At 65.4% G+C, this 17,947-nt stretch overlaps 1 protein-coding gene across 8 annotated transcripts in view; it reads right to left on the bottom strand.

The window, feature by feature from the left end:
- Positions 1-2,705: 2,705 nt before the first annotated feature.
- The window catches only part of TSNARE1 (t-SNARE domain containing 1), a 90,153-nt gene continuing 74,911 nt past the window's right edge, over positions 2,706-17,947 (bottom strand). For 7 of the 8 annotated variants that reach the window (XM_080803054.1, XM_080803056.1, XM_080803050.1 and 4 more), the window contains 3 exons: positions 11,802-11,874; positions 10,047-10,505; positions 2,706-3,854 (listed from right to left, as the gene is read on the bottom strand). In XM_080803054.1, coding sequence (XP_080659180.1) covers positions 3,256-3,854; positions 10,047-10,505; positions 11,802-11,874 — 1,131 coding nt within the window. In that variant the 3' untranslated portion in view covers positions 2,706-3,255. Of the gene's footprint in view, positions 3,855-6,446; positions 6,530-10,046; positions 10,506-11,801; positions 11,875-17,947 lie in introns of all 8 variants that reach the window. The other variant, XM_080803057.1, reaches the window with a different exon arrangement.

Raw genomic sequence — 17,947 nt, 5'->3', positions numbered from 1 at the left:
GGGGTGGCCGTCCTGTCACTGCCTCCTTCCCACGCTCCCCAAAATTTCTCTTCCCAGGACACTCTGACGGCTCCTAACCCGAGACCACAGCTTTTTCCGAGAGGCCCCTCAGGTTCCCCTGATGCATCCCTGAGAGGAGGTTCCAGAGCCCCAGGGATGAGGGCGGCACCCCAGAGCCACCTGGACTCCCCTCCATGCACGGCCAGCCGGGGCTCTATTCTCCCCAGGGCATGGTCTGGCCTCCTGTGTGCCCCGACCCGTGGCCTGCTGACAGGCCCCCGCTGTCCCCGTCGTGCTCCTCCCCAGGCTGTCTGCAGCACGGGGGTCTGGCCACAGAGGCTGAGGGGGCCCCGGGGCCTCAGAGGCAGACGGACCCGGGGGCATAAGCTCTCAGGCCACGACTCCGGAGCCCACAGCAGGGGTGGAGGCTGCTTTTCCCCAAGTTCAGCCCTGACTCTGCCAGCCCCTCCCCTCCCACCTGCTCTCCGGGGCTCACTGACATCTACCTTCACCAGGAAGGCCACCCACTGCCTTCGGGGGCACGAGGTCCTACGGCGGACCCCCGGGCCAGGGCGGCCAGCTGCCCATTTTAACTGCCAGCTGACGGATGGGACGCGAGCAGAGACGTCCTTCAAGGAGTGGACGTGCTTTCTTAATCCTTCCTCTTCCTCCTGCCGCCTGGAACCTGTGTGCGGGGGGCGGGGGGGCGGGGGGGGTGTCCTGCAGCCAGCCTGGGCCACGGGCACACGACGGAGCAGCGCCCGCAGGCCGCGTGAGCCCGAGGACCGCAGAGCCGCCTGCTGCGTCGGCTCACCAAGCACGGACTGCTTCTAAGTAAAAGTCATCCCGCCCGTCTTCTCCAAAACATGCCATCTGGGCTTTCTGTCAGATACAGCCAAATCTAGTTCTAACTTAAACACAGGAAACACTTACCCAGTATGTATTTACCTCTTAGTATTGTTTTCTACAGCCGACCATGAGCTCTGCGAGGACAGGCTTCCGGTCTGCCTTGGTCACTCGTGCATCTTCAGCACGTAGTACGGGGCCAGGGCCAGAGGAGGGGCTCGTGGTAGGTATTACAGAAGTAATAGGGTCAGGGCTCAGGGTAACCCAGGTTAGGGCCCAGAATATAACCAGGATGAAGGCTCAGAGTAGGACTAGAGTCAGGGCCCAGAGTGTGACCAGGGTCACGGCTCAGAGTGTGACCAGGATCAGGGCCCAGAGTATGACCAGGGTCAGAGCTCAGAGTGTGACCGGGATCAGGACTCAGAGTGGGACCAGGATCAGTGTGTGACCAGGGTCAGAGCTCAGAGTGGGACCAGGGTCAGGGCTCAGAGTGTGACCAGGATCAGGGCTCAGTGTGTGACCAGGGTCAGAGCTCAGAGTGGGACCAGGGTCAGGACTCAGAATAAGACCAGGATCAGGGCTCAGTGTGTGACCGGGATCAGGGCCCAGAGTATGACCAGGGTCAGAGCTCAGAGTGTGACCGGGATCAGGACTCAGAGTGGGACCAGGATCAGTGTGTGACCAGGGTCACGGCTCAGAGTGTGACCAGGATCAGGGCCCAGAGTATGACCAGGGTCAGAGCTCAGAGTGTGACTGGGATCAGGACTCAGAGTGGGACCAGGATCAGTGTGTGACCAGGGTCAAGGCTCAGAGTGTGACCGGGATCAGGGCTCAGAGTGGGACCAGGATCAGTGTGTGACCAGGGTCAAGGCTCAGTGTGACCGGGATCAGGGCTCAGAGTGGGACCAGGGTCAGGGCTCAGAGTGTGACCGGGACCAGGGCTCAGAGTGGGACCAGGGTCAGGATCCAGAGGGTGACCAGGCATAGGGCTCAGCGAGTGACCAGGATCAGAGCTCAGTCTGAGACTGGAGGTGTCAGCCTGCATCGCAGAGAAGCAGTGCTCGCAGCCAGTAGGGAGGTGAAGGACAACCCAGGGCATCTTTTAGTGGACAGGAACCATCCATCCCCTCCGCCCAGAACGAAGATTAACAAGGCTTAAGAGCCGGCGTGAAGACGGGCCTGAGGTTTTAGTGGAAAGAAGGCTTCCCGGGGAGGGGCCGTCAGAGTGAGGCTGCCATGGGCAGCAAATGGCATCCTATGCCCCCGCAGGAGGAGGGGAGGCCGGGATGGCAGCCGGGCCACGTCGCAGGGAGCAGCTGGACGACTGGCTGAAGAGCTCAGGCTCTCTTCCACAGACGAAGTTACTGGCACGCTGCTGGGCCACGGCGAACACAGAAAACCAGAGGAGGGTCTCGCCCGACGTGCCGGTGACACTAGTCTTGGCCCTCCTCGCTGCTGGGGCCCGGGAACCAGCACACCGTCCCGCCCACGCCAACACTTGAGGCTCCCACTTCTGGAGAAGGCTTTTATCCACAGCGGTGAGGAGAAGGAAGCCGAGGGGAGACGGACAAAGGGCACGCGGCCCAGGACCAGCGAGGACCTGGGGTTCAGGGAGCCCTGCCCTCTCCTGCTGGCCCCTGCGGAGCTGTGTGGCTGCAGCTGCGTGACAGGGCCAGGGGTGGACACCGGCTCCGAGGGACCGCGGGTATGGAGCGGTCTGAACACCCAGCCAGTGCTCGGGGCTCCCTGCCGGGGCTGAGCACAGCAGCCCGTCCGCGAGGACAGCACTGGGTTCCGTCTCATGTGTTGGCGGGCATCATCATTACGGTTACTGCCTTTTTTTTTTTTTTGTTATTTTATGCTTATATAAGAAAAATAACTTCTTTGCGAGAAAATCAGTAGGTACAAAACAGCATCCCACCCCATACAGTACCAAGTCACACATACGTGTCCGTGTGTCTATCACACCACAGATCTAAAACCGGGAGAAATGACAGCAGGCCCGCAAGACGTGGTTCCCTTGGCAGGATTGTGGAAAGTGTCGGAGCCCAGCCCACAGAGCCCGCACAACCAGGAGGCGGCGGCTTGCAGGGGGGCTATCCAGGTCTGGGGACGCTGTACCCCCTGCGGCTGTCCTCCAAGGCACGCAGCCCAGCCGGTGAGAACGCGGGATGGGAGTGGGGGCTGGGCTCGGCCCGGGCCCTCTGCCTCCTCCAGCCATAAGGTCCCTGAGGAGACGTCTGCCCCGGACCCACGGGCCGGCCCGAGCCTTTCCCTGCACGTCGCTGAGCCCCGCAGACAAGGCCCACGAAGGTGTCCTTCGTCCTCGCTGGCTCCGTGGAGGCCCAGCTGCCCCCGACCCCACCTCCCAGAAAGGCTGGAGTCCCTGCTGTGTGCCGCCCTCAGCGGTCAGACCCCCTCCTCCACCTTCAGGATCATCCCCGAGAAGACCTCCAGGCCCGGGTGGGGGCGCTGGGGGCTGCCCCGGGAGCCTCTGCTGGGCCCGCGGGCCGCTCCGCCGGCAGGGGTGCCATCCACGACGGGGGGCGAGGCTCCCGGCACCGGGCAGGCCTCCACCAGCTTCTCGAGGGTGCGGTTGAGGGCCTCCATGCCGTCGGCCAGCCGCTGGCTCTGCTCCGCCAGCCTCTGCAGCAGCCGGTTCTGCTGGGCCATCAGCACGCTCTGCTGCTGGGACCAGTGGGACAGCAGGGCCCCCTGTCGCCGCTGCGAGTCCAGCAGCCGCTGCTCAAACTCGGAGGCCTCCCCCGCGGGCCTGCCGGGGGGTGGGGGTGGCGCGGTGGGGGGTGGGGAGGGCCCGAGGGCCCCTGGGAACGCAGCCGCGGGGGGCACAGAGGCTGGGGAGGCCGGAGAGGCCGGCGGGGAGGGCGAGGATGTAGGCGCGGGGATAGTCCCTCGTAGGTCCGAGGGCTCAGGTTCCGGCAGGCACGGCCCCTCCAGGGTCCGCAGGGGTAGCCATAGGCTGCTGGGGGCGTCATCGTCCTCGTCCGCTGGTGGAGGGAGACAGGAGACGTCAGCTGCCAGCAGCCATGATGGGGCGACACATCGGAGGAGCAGAGAAGTGACCAAAGGGGCCCTCTGCACACACAGCTACTTGGGTCTCCCAGTGCCCTTCTGTGGTGGGCAGCAGCACCCACGCGAGGAGACCAGGAGGACTCACGGGTGAGTCTTCACCCAGTAACACTGAGGTCCTAACCTCAGCCTGGAAGTGCAAAGCCTCGGTGCTGTGCTACTTGACCTACTTGACCATACGTCCAGCCAGCTGGCCGCTGTCTGTCCAGCACCCCGTCTGTCCATCTGTTCCACCACAATACCACCCACTCGTCCACCTGCCCGTCCATCTCTTCATCCAACATCCATCCTTCTTCTTCCTTTCTTCACTCCTCCTTCCTCATACTTACCTGTCCGCCTGCCCGCCCATTAGCCATCCGCCGCCCACCCACCCATCCTCCGCCCACCCATCACCCACCCATCACCCACCCATCACCCACACAACCCTCCATCCTTCCACCCATCCAGGCCCCCACCCATCCATCTCCAGGTCCTCCAACGAGCGGGCGTGCCGGGAGGAGGGGAGGGTGCACCAGGACTTCCCCAGGGCAGCAGGACCAGTCCCGGACAGGAAGTCCAAGAGCCCCGGCTGCACAACGGCTCTGCCTCTCGACAGCCGCGCCGCTGTAGGAAGCCCTGCTCCTCCCTGGACCGCCAACCCCCAACGCCTGGATGTAGGGACGTCACCCTCTCTCTCGTCGGGGTGTGGCGGGGGTGGGGACACGTTCCCGTGCGGCAGCCGTGTGGCCGCGCCTCCCGTCTGGGCCTGCCTCGCCTCACCTGTGGCACAGGCGTCACTGCTCTGCAGCGGAAATGGGGTAGGGATCGGGTCACCAGAGGGCAGGGTCCAGTGAGCTCCCCGGGAACGGGACGGGGGTGGGGCTCTGGGCCCGATGAGGAGGCCCCCCGCGCCGCCTCCACATCCTCCTGCCGCTCCTCCTCCTCACGCCCCGTCTTCGCGTGTGGTCCTGGCACCCGCCGATCCCGCTGATGGGCCGGCCCCGGCGGTTCCCAGAGGCAGCCACCGGCCGGCTCAGTGCTTCCCTCTCAAGCCGCCACGGTAGGGAGGGCGCCCGCAGGCCCTGCCGTCGGAAGAGCTCCCATCCGAGGGACGCTGGGCCCTGAGCTTCGGGCAAGTCCGCCCTGCACGTCATTTGCGACCTGTACCTTCCACTCCGGGAGGGCCCCGGAAGGACCAGGCCTGGCGGAGAGGCCCCAGCTGGAGGGCCTGGCTGCCCTCCGTGTGCTGCAAGCTGCGGGGGCCGTGGGCCAGGCATGAGCCCCGAGCCGACGTCAGCCTCCACTCCCACCCTCGGACGAGACTTTGGCCCAGCCTGGTTCTTCGCCCGCTCTCCCGGGCCGCTGACTGTCCGTCAGCCCGACTTCTCATTCCGAGGGCCGCCGGTGCAGGAGACAGGAAGGCAACACCAGCTGTGACTTCCCGGAGACCCCAGGGAATGAGGGCATCATCGGCCTCGCTCTCCCCAAAGTGTGGTGCCCTGCTCCCACCCACCGCGGCCCCCGCACGGGGCTCACACTCCAGCCCCCGGGTCCTGAGCCGGCCTGGGTGTCTCCCCCTTCCGCCTCTGAGCGCGCCGTCCCCTCCACCAGGACAACCGCTACTTGGCCTTCAAGATGGAGCGCGCGCCCTCCAGGAAAGTCTGCCTGCCCCAGCGGCCCAGGGCCCTCCTCTCACTGGACTGGACCGTCCACCCCACCCTCCCTCCGGGATGCCTCCTCGCGGAGAGGCAGGATCTAGTGTCCATCCCTGAGTGTCAGAACCCAGCGCGGAGCAAAGAGCCAGTGAGTGAGTGAGGAGGGAGTGGGGGACGGCCGCCCGGCCCTCCTCCCATCTGCATCAAGGCCGAAGCCTGCCAGGCCCCATCAGGCGCTCACACGGCAGCGGCGGGTCACACAGAGGCCCGGCCGTCAGTCCCCGGGGCTGCTCGAAGCCCCAACGCTAGATGAAGGCCTGGTGTTTGCTCTCACTCCCTCTGAGCAGCCAACCTGCCCCAAGCCAGGCTCTGATGGCTCCTAGAAGGGGCAGCCCATCCCAGCCTCCAGACCAGAGCCTGGCCAGAGGCAGCCCCGAGCTGCACAGGGGCCTGGGCAGCTGGTGCACGCAGGAGGATCAGAGGAGGGTCAGAGGAAGGGGACAGACCCCACCGACCCAGCTGGCCCAACTGGGCACAAGAGACGCCACGGAGCTTTCTGGAGAGGCAGCCTGGCGATCACACTCCTGGGCACCCACAGCAGTGAGATCCCCGGCACGGGCCCTGTTCACACTCACGACCGGTTCCCTGCCCTCCACCTTCCACTATGCCAGCTGGGCTAAGGCCGGGCCCCCCTGCCTCGGCAGGGGTGCAGACCCCGCAGCCCTACCTTTCCCCTCCGCTGCACCAGTCCCCCTTGGCTCTGAGAAGATCCTGTGGGCGCGCCCTCCCAAGTACAGGGCGGGGCCTGGGCCTCCCGGGGAGACGGGACGGAGGGAGCCACGGGCCAGCCGGGCCCGTCCCTTCATACTGACTTACTTGGTGCCGGCTGGCTCCAGCCAGGAGCTCGCTGGCCGCCTCTGTGTGCGAGGACACAGCCTCAAGGCTGGCTTCAATACTATCTGCAAATCAAGACAACAGAAGGAATTACAGACTGTGACCCTGAGGACACCCCAAGGGCAAGCCCCGGGGAGCCCAGGCCCAGAGACGGGGGTAGGGTGGAGGGCTGCTGCCCCACCCTGGGCTCACGGAGGCCCCATGCTGGCGTTACTGGAGGCCAGGCGAGGAGGCCAGCCTCCAGAAAGGCAGAGGCCACAGGGATGGAGAGCCAGGCCACCTGGCTGGCGTAGGCACTGGCCACCAGAGCCATCAGGAGGCGCCCCTCGGGGCAGGGGCAGCTCACTCGGGAGAGGACGGAGGCCAGCCCAGACAGCGGCCTGGCCCTGTTACTCCTTTGTGCCCTGGGCCAGTCCTCCTGCTCCTGACCACGGCCCCTTCCTTGAAGAAAGGAGCAGGGGACCTGTCTCTGCGGGTCCCGTGGAGCCACGGGGAGGACCCCCTGCCTGGGCTGGGAGCGAAGGCGCAAGGGGCCGGCAGCACTGCGCCGGCCCAAGGTCTCCAGACCGCGGCCGACTGGCTCGGTCTTCAGTGTGGGGCCTCAGGCACGCGTGGATAGGGGTGTTGACGCGGCGCTGAGCAGTCCCACCGGCGGCACAGTCGAGCCACCCCCACGCACCCCAGAGCAGCCCCAGGAGACCGGAGCACTCCATGCCACGATGCCAGTGGTGAAAACATGCACCAAATTCATAACTGGGCCCGCTCGGAGCTCAAGGCCAGGCCACGGAGACACGCAGAGCAATGGTGAGTGAAGACGGTGACATCCGTCCACAGCAGGAGCTGGGGGTGAATCCCGATGAAGGACAGGTCTACACCGTGCCCTCCTCTACCCCCAGGGATCCCGGTAGTGCGAGACGGAGCAAGAAGGTGGCCGCAGCACAAGGCACTCTCCTCGCAGACCAGCGGCCGTGACGCCGGCTGCCGCGAACACGCAGCTCCTTCTCCAAGGAGAAGGAGACAGGACTCCAAGCTCAAAGGACTTCGGGGGCAGAAACAGCTCGATTGCTCTCTTCTATCTCCCCTGGAACGTGACACGCCCGGCCCGGAGCGGAGCTCGGTGGCAGGGAGGCCCAGGTGAATGCAGGCACCGGCAGCACACAGCATGCCCTCTGCCCAGCGATGGCTCTGAGGAGCCGGCTGTCTCCTCCTCGGTTCCCTCCCCCAACCCCTCCAGGCTGAGCCCACTGGGAGAAGAGGAAGGAGGGCTTTACCCCTTCCCGTGCTGGGGCACCCCTGCTTCTCCCCCACCTGCAGCACTGAATGCCCAGTGGCCACCCAGGCCCCTGGTCCTGCCTCAGCCCCGCTGAGGTGCCAAGGAGCCACCTTGCACCCCGAGGCCTTGGGCAGAGGCAGCCCTGCCCTTCTCCTGCGGAGGTTAGAGACGGACACCCAAGACAGGAGTGACTACCTCCACGCACAGACAGACGGCAGCGTCAGGGACAGAGCCTGGGCTGCCCTGCACCCTGCTCTCAGGCTCCAAGAAAGCCTGAGTCTGGTCGGCCTTCAGCACAGGCCCTGGGGACACTGGGAACCAGCTCTGATGGCAAGGGACGGCCTGGAGACATGAGCAAGCCCACGGCCAAGCCCACCTCAGACCAAGAACGAACGTGCCCAGTCCACAGAGCGCTCCCCAGATCGGACCCGGCTCTGCCCTGGGCTGCCGTACAAGCAGATCCGTGCCCCACGGCCGGCTCCCTCCCTGAGGGGCTACTGGGCAGCCCCCCACCACCTGGCCTGCTCGCTCTGATGCTTCACCTACCCTGAACCACTTCTGCTCCGTCCTGAAGACCCCGGGTTGGTCAGGGCAGATCTACAGGCGCCCCCTGCTCACCCCCACTCCCGCGCAGGGGCTCTGCTCTGGAGACCACAGGGCGCCCAGACTCTGGGCCAGGCCTGCGGGGGAGAGGACCCCCTGCCAGAACCACTCCCCAAACATTCAGAGATAGCAAGGGTGCACCCCAAGGCACAGAGAGCTGCCCGCTCAGCCCCCCACGGAGGCCCCCAACTCTGCCAACGGGCTATCCACAGCCCCTGTGGCTGCGAGGGGCCCCCGCAGGCCTCCCCCGGCCCAGGCACCAGGCCACCGCTGACCCAGATAGAAGAACTGGTGTGACACGCCGCAGTCGTCTCTGCCATTGCCTCCCACCCCAAATCAGGGTCTGCAACCACCTCCCCGACCCACACTCAGCCCTGCCAGGGAGGTCCGGCCCCAGGCCACTCCCTCGCCCTCGGTCACTCGGCAACAGTTAGCCCAGGACGCACAACCCCAGGATGGGCTCCCAGCACTAAGGGACCAGTCAGCCGCCCCTGTGACGCAGGCGAGCCCGGGGCCTGCAGGGTCTAGGGAAGGGGGCTCCCGGCCCAGCCGCGCAGGCAGGGATGTCTGTGCTGGACTGGACCCCACCATGAGCCAGCTTGCTGAGCCAGCACCAGCGACCTTCAGGAGCAACACGGTCACTAAGTTCCTGCCGGGCTGCAGGGCGGGGGACTCGTGGGGTGGGCCCAGGCACCCGGGTGCACCCCAAAACCGGGTCTGGCTCTGTCTCTAGCAGAATGTGGCGGCCTCCCCTGGCCTGAGAGGCTGGCCCCACCCTGCGCCGTCTCCCGGGCCCACGAGCAAGGCCAGAGCCGGGGAACGGCGTGTCCGCACACGTCGTCCGCCGGGAGCCGCGCCGTGGCCTCCCGCTGGGGTGTCTGCGTGCGGGCTGAGTCCTGTGCTCCACTGTGTGGCCTTCAGGAGAGCTGGTCCTGCTCCGGGCTTCGTCCCCAAGGTGCTTCCAGCAGCTCCTCAGGAAGTAGAGTCCGTGTGGGCCGAGAGCAGGGGTGCAGCCGCCGCGAGCAGCCTGACTGGGACATTCCGACGCGTCTCGAGGAGGAGGAGCGGCAGGAGGCATGGAAGGAGGTGGCGAGCAAAAGTCCAAGCCAGCACCCCTGGGGGCCGGAGGGGGCTGTGCGTGGCAGGGAAGACCCCATCACGCCCCCTAGGCCTTCCTCACCAGATACAGAAACTTCGAGCAAAGGTGGGGCCCTACAGGCGGGCACATGGGCCCAGGGTCGGGGGGTCAGTGTACCCTGGGAAGTGGGGAGCCACTGGAGACTGCCCTGGTCTAGGGCTGAGTGACCCCAGGGAGAAGAGCCCCCATAATGAGAGCATGGGAAGGGGCGGTCCCCTCCCCTACATCGGGAAAGTGGCACCAGGTGGGGACAGGGAGGGAAGCGTGGCCCCTTGTCCTCCGCTCCCTGAGCCCCTGGAGGCCCTCGGCTGTGCTAGGTCATGGTGGGGGGACCCCCAGCAGGGCTCCTAGCTTGGGGCCAGGAGGAGCCTGGCTCTGATCCCCAGCTCCTCTGCTGCCCAGACAGACGGGCCCCTGACCCCAGGCTCAGTTCCCCATCTGGAAGCAGAGAGCTACCACGTGCGCAGTGGACAGACCCACTGGCCCCCAGCCCTCCCCTGAGGGTCCCGCTCCCTGGGGCCCTTCAGTGGACCCCCAGCACGGGGGCAGGCCCAGGGGGTTCACTTACTTGGCAGGGGCTCGGCGGCCTGGCCCTCGCCTAGGGGGGCTGGGGCGGAAAAGGTCTCAGCCACCATGCGCTCGACAGGGGTGAGCAGGAGGCCGGGGGCCCGCGGGCGCTCGGCCAGCTTCTTGCGCACGGCCCCGCGCAGGTCCCGCCACTTGTGCTTCAGGTCGCCCAGGTCGCGCCGGCAGTGGCCCAGCGCGTTCACCGCCTGCAGGATCTTGTTCCAAGTGCGGTGCTTCCGGGAGGGCGGGCCCCGCAGCGCCCCGAACAGCAGCGGGTAGTGGCGCGTCACCCTCCGTACCAGCACCTCCGTCTCCTGGGGGCTGAAGTTGGGCTTGCGCGTCTTGGTGCGGGAGTGGGGGCCCTGCGGCGGGGGCGCACAGCCCAGCCCAGGCAGCGGAGCCGCCACGGCGGGCTCAGGGCTGGAGCTCTGCCGGCACGTGGCCTTGCTGCTGCCGGACCCTGGAAAGGCACCAGAGGCTGAAGGGGCAGGCAGAGGCCAGTGGCCAGCCAGGGGGGCGGGGGGCAAGCGGGCTGGGGCCGGGCCCAGCCGAGCGACACCAAGCTCATGGCCTCCACTGTCCCTGCAGAGGGGCACACGGGCCCCTGCCCGTCGTCCAGCACAGTAAGACCCACCCACAGCAGCACACGGTGGGGTCCTCAGGTCTTAGCCGCTCTCGGCCCTGGTGCTCCACTCCAGGTGCCCCAGGGTCCCCAGGCCCTGACCACGGTGGCCGAGACTCAGCCCTTGCCTGCCCCTCCTCCCCTCTGCGCCTGCCCCTCCCAACTAGTCTGTCCCTGGGATTGAATGACCACCTGGGTGACATCTGGAGTGGACAGAACACTCAGCACACCCCGCCCAGAGACAGCTGGCGAGCAGCGCGAGGCCTGCCGGGGCACCCACTGCACACCACCGAGCTCGGCCCTGCACACAGCCCAGGCTCGGAGGAAGAGTGAAAGGCAGGCGTGCTGGGCAGCAGGCCCCGCGCTCCCGTCCCCTCCTCTCCTGGCGGTGTGGCAGGGGGATGGCTGGGCTGCCCATGGGGAGCAGGACATACACAGACCTCAGAACCTGGGAACGGAGCGGGTGACAGAGGCTGGCTGGGAGCTGGCGGTGCCGGCCAGTGGCTCTAGTGCCGGGAGCCGGCCCCACGCTTCTGGGCCAGAGACCCACGGTTCCTATTACCTGCCCTCCACCCCCCAGGGCCTCCCAGGCACTCCGGGCTGTAGCCGAAGAACCACGTGGCCACCCGGGGTGGAGAGGACAGGCTAGGTGGGGCCGACGTCCTTCCACGGAGGGAACAGAGACCAGGGACGGGGGCCCACTCCTGATGCTGCCCCGCCCCCACCACACCCATTTCCCGAGACATGGAACCCCCAAGGCGGCTCTGGGCTCCGCGTGTCCAGCGCTCTCTGCGGGGACACAAGCTGCAGCCCTGACCCCTCCCCCGGCCAGCGCGGTCTGTCCTCACTCTGGAGAGTCCTCGGGTGGGAGGAAGGCCCAGGGCGGGAGGCACGGAGGCCCAGACTCCTCGATGAGCAGAAAGGGCGGGCCACCCTCTGGCAAGAGCCTCCCCAAACCCGACCTTCCTGAGGGGATGGGGACACCTGGGGACACAGAGAGGGAGGGCAGCAGAGGCTCAGACCTCCAGAACCGCCGTGGCTCTCGTTCGTCTGGGAGGCAGCCCTGCCTACACCTGGGGGGAAGGGCACATGGCCATGGGGGGCAGGTGCTCAGAGGGTAGCACGGGTACCCACCGATGGCATCTCCTTGCCCTGACACCATGGAGGCCAAGTCCTTGATGATCTGGTTGACATCCAACAAGTCACTCTGTGGAAACAAGAGGATGGCCATTAGGTGCAGTGGTCAAGGGCACAGTCGTCAGGGAGTGCTGGATGAAAGTCAAGAACCAGGAGCAAGCCTGGGCCACCCACCCCCCAGCCAAGGCAGAGATAGATCTGGGATCTGAATATTCTTTCCTGGTCTCAAGACCAAACCCCAAGGTCCCTGGGTATCCCCGGGCTGCAAGGCACCTCACTGGGTAGAGACGACCAGGGCTGGCCCCTGGGGCTATAATCAAGTGCAGAGCAGTGCTGCCAAGACCGTCTGCAGCTCCTATAGGCCTGTCAGCCCTGTGGACACCTCGCTCCCCGTACTTGCTCTCGGGCTCCTCGAGTAAAGGAGAGTATCTCTCCCTCTCCACACACACAGCCCCTAGCATAAGCCAGCACACAAGTGCTGCTCGATACATCCTGGAGGAGTGGGGTGGACGGTGGGTGGACAGGGGAACGGATGGAGAATGGATGGGTGGAGAGATGATGGATGGACACATGGATGGATGAGTGGGTGGGTGGTGGACGGATGGATATGTGGATGGATGGTGGGTGGATGGGTGGGTGGGTGGATGGTGGATGGAGAGTGGATGGGTGGATAGATGATGGATGGATGGATATGTGGATGGATGATAGGTGGATGGGTGGGTGGGTGGGTGGATGGAGGGATGGAGGGATGGAGGGATGGATGGGTGGATGGATGGTGGGTGGTAGACAGATGGCAGATGGATGGATGGATGGGTGGGTGGATGGTGGATAGACAACGGACGTATGGATGGATAAACAGTGAATTAATGGGTGGGCAGGTAGATACACAGATGGAAGGTGGATGGTGGATGGTGGATGGTGGATCGATGCCAGTCCCATGGAAAGACTGAGGGGCTTCATGGAGCCAGAGAACATGGTAAGGAGTAGAGATCTGGACCAGGAGGATTTGGGGCATCCCACATAAGCATGTCTCACGTCCTCCGTGTGGCCCAACTGTCTTATCTCCATTTGCCAGCAAAGTAGCAGGGCCGCTTGTGAGGGATGTGGCCACACACCCGGAGCAGTGTTGGGGGCACGTCACACAACACCGTCGTACTCGGCAGCACTCCTCAGGCCAGGTCACAATGGCCATCTGACAGTAAAGGCTGTGGACACTCAAGGGGGTCCATGCCCTGCAGGGCCTCTGGGAGAGAGGGATGGCTGGGACTGGCACCTGTGCCCGCTGGCTCCAAGGCCCCCCTTTCCCTGAAGGCCACTTGGCAGGGCACAGCTCCCCCACCCGCCGGCCAGGTGACTGTGGACAAGACCATTCACCTCAGGGCCAGATTCCCTCATCTCTCACGTAAGCAAAACCAAAGCTTCCTCCCCAGGAGCCCGGCCCATGGCCAGGGCCGAGCCCAACTCAGGGAAGATTCCTTCAGGCCAGTGAGAGGGGCAGGGGAGGCGGGAGTGGGAACCCTACCCCAGGCCCACCCACTCTGCAGCTCATTCTGGAACCTGGATCGATTTCCACAAGGGTCATTTCACCACTGCAAAACAGGACGGGGAAATTCATTTCTTTTTAGGAGTGTTCTGGGAAATGAAGCAATGAGTACGATCTTAACCCTATGTGTACTGTCAATCACAATTCAATTAGCCACAGTGCAGGCAGACGGACACTCGGTAGAAACAGCCCATGGCTGGGAAGGGGGCGGCCCACTAGCAAGCCTGTGGGTCTGGGCTCTGCAGGATGGCAGCATCCATCCACGCATCCATCCAGCCATCCATCTACCATCGGAGGGTGCTGGGTGGCCCCGAGCCTGGGCCCTCTTCTAAGCTTCCCGTCATCACAGCCTTCCGAGCGAGGCCATCAGCCGGGGAGCCCAAGCCTAGGCTCTACCCTAAAGCCGAGACGTCAAGGTCACAAAACAAAGGCTGCAGGCTCCAAAGGCCTCGGTCACACTGCTTCCCTGCCCAGATTTCCAGGTTTCCGCCCCAGCCCCGTCAGTGGCCCGGCACAGGCCATCCAGCTTGGTCACCAAGGCATCCCTCATAAGAGGTTTGTCGGGGAGGGCCTGAGCCTGGCCCTGGGTGCACCTGGACTCTGGGACTCATAGGAGCCTTTCTAAGGTGACTCAGTCTCCCCACGCTGTATGTGAGCACACCTGCCGGTAACCCCACTTTGAGGACTGGGGAGACGGGAGGCCAAGTCACCAAAAGGTCAAGGATCTCTCCTGAGGACACGTGACCAATCAACGTTAGCGCCAGTAATCACGCCCGAGTCTGGGCTGGCCTGCCCCAGGCCACTACCCAGCCAGACCTCGCCGCCGTGGGGCACTCTGGCAGTCACGACACCCGGGAGTCTGTACATGGGGGTGTCACCCACATGGGCAGGACTCGCGGACATGCACTCCATCACTCGATCTCTTCCCACGCGGGGCCACGGCTGGCCTAGGGACCCAGTCTCCCTCAGCAAAGGAGCGCACACGGAGGGGTGCCGTGATGCAGACCCGAGCCCAGGACCCTCCCAGGGGCCTGGCACTCTCAGGCCACCTGCCTGGGGAGAAGCCACCATGCCACAGGGCGGCTGAGCTGGCCCGTCCCTGTCTGGCGAACCGCTGACCCCAATAAACCAGGACGACCAGGATGGAACAGTGTCTCCAGCCCGGCTCACGCTCTGGACTTTGGTGGGGGGGCTCCCTAAAAGATGCAGCGGCCAAGGCAGCTTCCCAGCTCACCGCTGACACGGGGCCCTGGCTGCTGGCCGGTTTTACAAATGCTCCCCGCCAGGGCCGGACCCTCTCCCACCCCAGGCAGGAAGCCGTCCTCAGAACACCGCCAGGAGCCGTCGCAGGCCCGGCCGCCTCAAGCTGGGGGTGCCTGGCCCAGGTCCCTGCCGTCGCCCCCAACCACACTGGGATACCTGCCAGGCCCGCACATGGGACCTGCCCAGAGTGGGACACAAGGAGCCAGGTAGGCCACGCCCCGGGCTTCCTGTCCACGCCCAGCTGGCCCGGCACACAGGCCACCTGGCGCAGGGACAGCCTGGTCATCTGGCGGGAGCAGAGACGTGCAGGGCGACCACTCGCGCTCTGACTCCCGGAGCCCTTCCGCGCATGGGAAACAGCGGCGTGGGGGTGCCTCACGCGGGGTGACCCAGCCTGGACCGTGCCTCAGGGGAGCCCACATCTCGGGGCTGTGCACCTGGGGGATTCCCACTCCCTGGCCTCAGGGCAGCCCAGGTCACCCAGGTCACCCGTCACACATACCCCCTCCCTTCTTCCAGGCCTCCCTCTTTTCAGAATGCCCGACAGACCCCTGACCTTCGCCCACCTCCGAGCGGACACGGCAATGGCCAGGCCGGCCCTCGTCCCCAGCAGACCGCCCTGAGGCCCTGCTTCACCCCCGAGACCCACAACCCCTGACCCCCTCAGTCAGCGACACGTAAACGTCATCCGTCTTGAACAGCTCAGGCTAGATTCCTAGGAACAGCGACACGAAGATCCACCCCCCCCCCAGTGTTCTGGAAAATGCTTCTCCACGGGACTCTTCCCCCACGCATGATGAACTCAGGGCCACTCCGTTGTCCACCCAGGTCAGGGCCCGTCGCTCCCATTCTGCCTCCTCCAAGGCAGGCGGAATGCTCATTCCCCTGACCGGTCAGGACGCGAGGCCTGGTGACCCACTTGGAGCTGAGTTCCTTTCCTCCCCGGGCCCGAACAGCCCCTGACCCAGACCTCTGCCCTATACCAGAGAACCCCTATCTCCCAGCTCTTGGGGTGCTCACACACCCCACCTTCCCAGTATTCTCCGTCTTGCAAAACATCCCCCATCATATCCATCTGTTGGAATAAAGACTCTCCATACTCAAAAGTCGGGAAGCTGTGTTGGGGAGGAATGAGAGGGTGTCCCACGGCCCCACGTGCTTCTCCTGGTCTCTGCCAGGTCCGGGGGCTACAGGAACCCGGCGGGACGAGAGGGATGCCGTGAGGGGCTGCCCTCAGGAGGGAAACAGACTATGGGGAGGGGCTGGTGAGCCTGGGGGTGCAGACCCCTCCCGGACCCCCAGGCAGCAGCCCCCTGCAAGCCCCCACCTACGGCCCCAGCCACAGCGCCAAGGACGAGTGGGGAGGTGGGGCCCTTTGGAGAGCTCTCCGCCCAGCGTGCCTGGCTCTGGGGTGTGTGCCTCCTGCAAGACGCTCCCGGGCGCTGGGGCCTCCTGGGATGTCTGCACCGTCTGCAGCATCGATGGGGCAATGAGACAAGGCCGGCTCTGGGGACAGAGCTGCCAATTTGCCGGGTGAGGGAGGGCCCGAGAGAAGAGGTGGATGGGCGGCCTCAAGCCAGAGAGAGCACGCAGAATGGGAGCATCTAGGCACAGGCCACTGGCAGGGACGGTGTCCCTCTGGTCACTGTGCCCAGATCCCTGGGCACGCCTTGGCTCCCCTGGAGGCTACGCCAGACATGTGGGGCCCCCCAGGAGCCCCGGTGGGAGCCACGTTCCAGCAGAAGCCCGGTCCTTGTTCTGGGGTGGGGGGCCAGGAGCCAGGCTGGTCACGGGCCTGAGGGAAGGTGGGCCCGCACTGGGGGCCCAAAAGTCCCCCGGAGCTGCCCCAGGACAGCGCCCTCCAGGGACGGCAGGCGGCGCCGGCGGTGGCCCGGGAGAGCGGGAGAGCGGGCGACAGGGAAAAACTCAAAACACCTTCACTTAGTAAACGTTTAAATCGTGCAGATATTTTCCTGATTGCTTCTAAAACTAGAGCTCGTCAAAAGCTCTCACACGATCTTCTTTCTCCTCTTCTCCTGGCGCCGCGGAGTAACAACCTTGCACGGGGCGCGGGAACACCGCGAGGCGTGTGTGCGTGTGCACCTGGGCGCTCCCCTCGCTGTCAGGAATGAGAAGCAAGAAAACACCGCAGCACTTTTTCCATTACACGAGCTCTTCTTATAATTAGGATCTTGGCAACCATCCGCCTATGAGCACGACTGTTCCAGTTAACGGAACGCCCAATTTCACTGATTTATTCACGGATTCATAGTCATCGGCGCCGTCAACCCCCCGCCCCCGCGTTCCGGCTGCACCGTGCCGACCTCCAGGAGGGCACCCCGGGGCTCTGCCCTGCGGAGGCCCTTCACCCCGAGCCTCCTCCCTCCTGGGCCTGCCATGTAGCCATGAGGACAGAGCAGCTCCCGGGCTGGGTCAGGTGACGCCGCCCCAGAGGGGAGTGGGCAGCGCCACCTGCACAGGTGAGATCAGGTGAGCGGGGCTCGGCAGGGGGAGCCCGGAGCACACCCGGTGGTCAGGCCCGGTGGGCTGCCCAGGCCAGGAGTGGATGGACACCCGACTCGAGTCCCAGCTCCATTAGCCAGACCCGTGCCCGGCAAGCATGCTAGGTGCTGGCCTTGGCTGGAGGCACGGCCCGTCCCGCCGGACCTCCACAGCCCTGCGAGGCGACACGCTGCCCCACCCTCCAGATGGAAGAGCGGGTCTCAGCCAGGATTAGGTAGCGGCCCCTGGGCCCTGCACACCTCGGGGACCGCTTGCACCCTTCCCCCACACCGGGGAAGCCCACAGAGGGGCGGGGCTTGGACTGTGCCCTGCACCGGCACAGCCCTGCGCCTGAGTCAGGCAGCCCGGCCTTGAGGCCCCGCCCTGCCACACTCCCGCTGCACCGCCGGCCCAAGTGACGCGGCTTCTCTCAGCCTCCGCATCGTCTCGGATAAAATTGGAACACAGGAGCGCTCACTCTCGCTGGGCTGTTGTGAGGGCTGAGAAAGCAGCGTATAAACAGCCAACGGAGCCTCCTCGTTAAGTCCCAGCCCTGCTCGGGAGGCCCAGCACGTAAACCTTGTTCATGCCTCCACCGGCCCCCGCGCAGCCGCCCGCGCGCCATCCATCCCTCCGTCCCCCGCCATCCGTCTCCCACCCACCTGTCCCTCAGCCTCCCACCCAGCCATTTGTCTGCACGACAGTCATCATGGCGTGCGTCCTCTGTGGTTAGGACACCGTGACGACCACGGGCTCCATTCTTGCAAAGAGAAAAATCACAAGACGGTCCGTGACATGGTACGTTTGACGACGACGCAGAGGGGAACCCGGAATT

This window comes from Martes martes (assembly GCF_963455335.1).
Source record: "Martes martes genome assembly, chromosome: 4".
Classification (NCBI taxonomy): domain Eukaryota; kingdom Metazoa; phylum Chordata; class Mammalia; order Carnivora; family Mustelidae; genus Martes; species Martes martes.
This window is presented reverse-complemented; position numbering and strand designations above follow the sequence as displayed.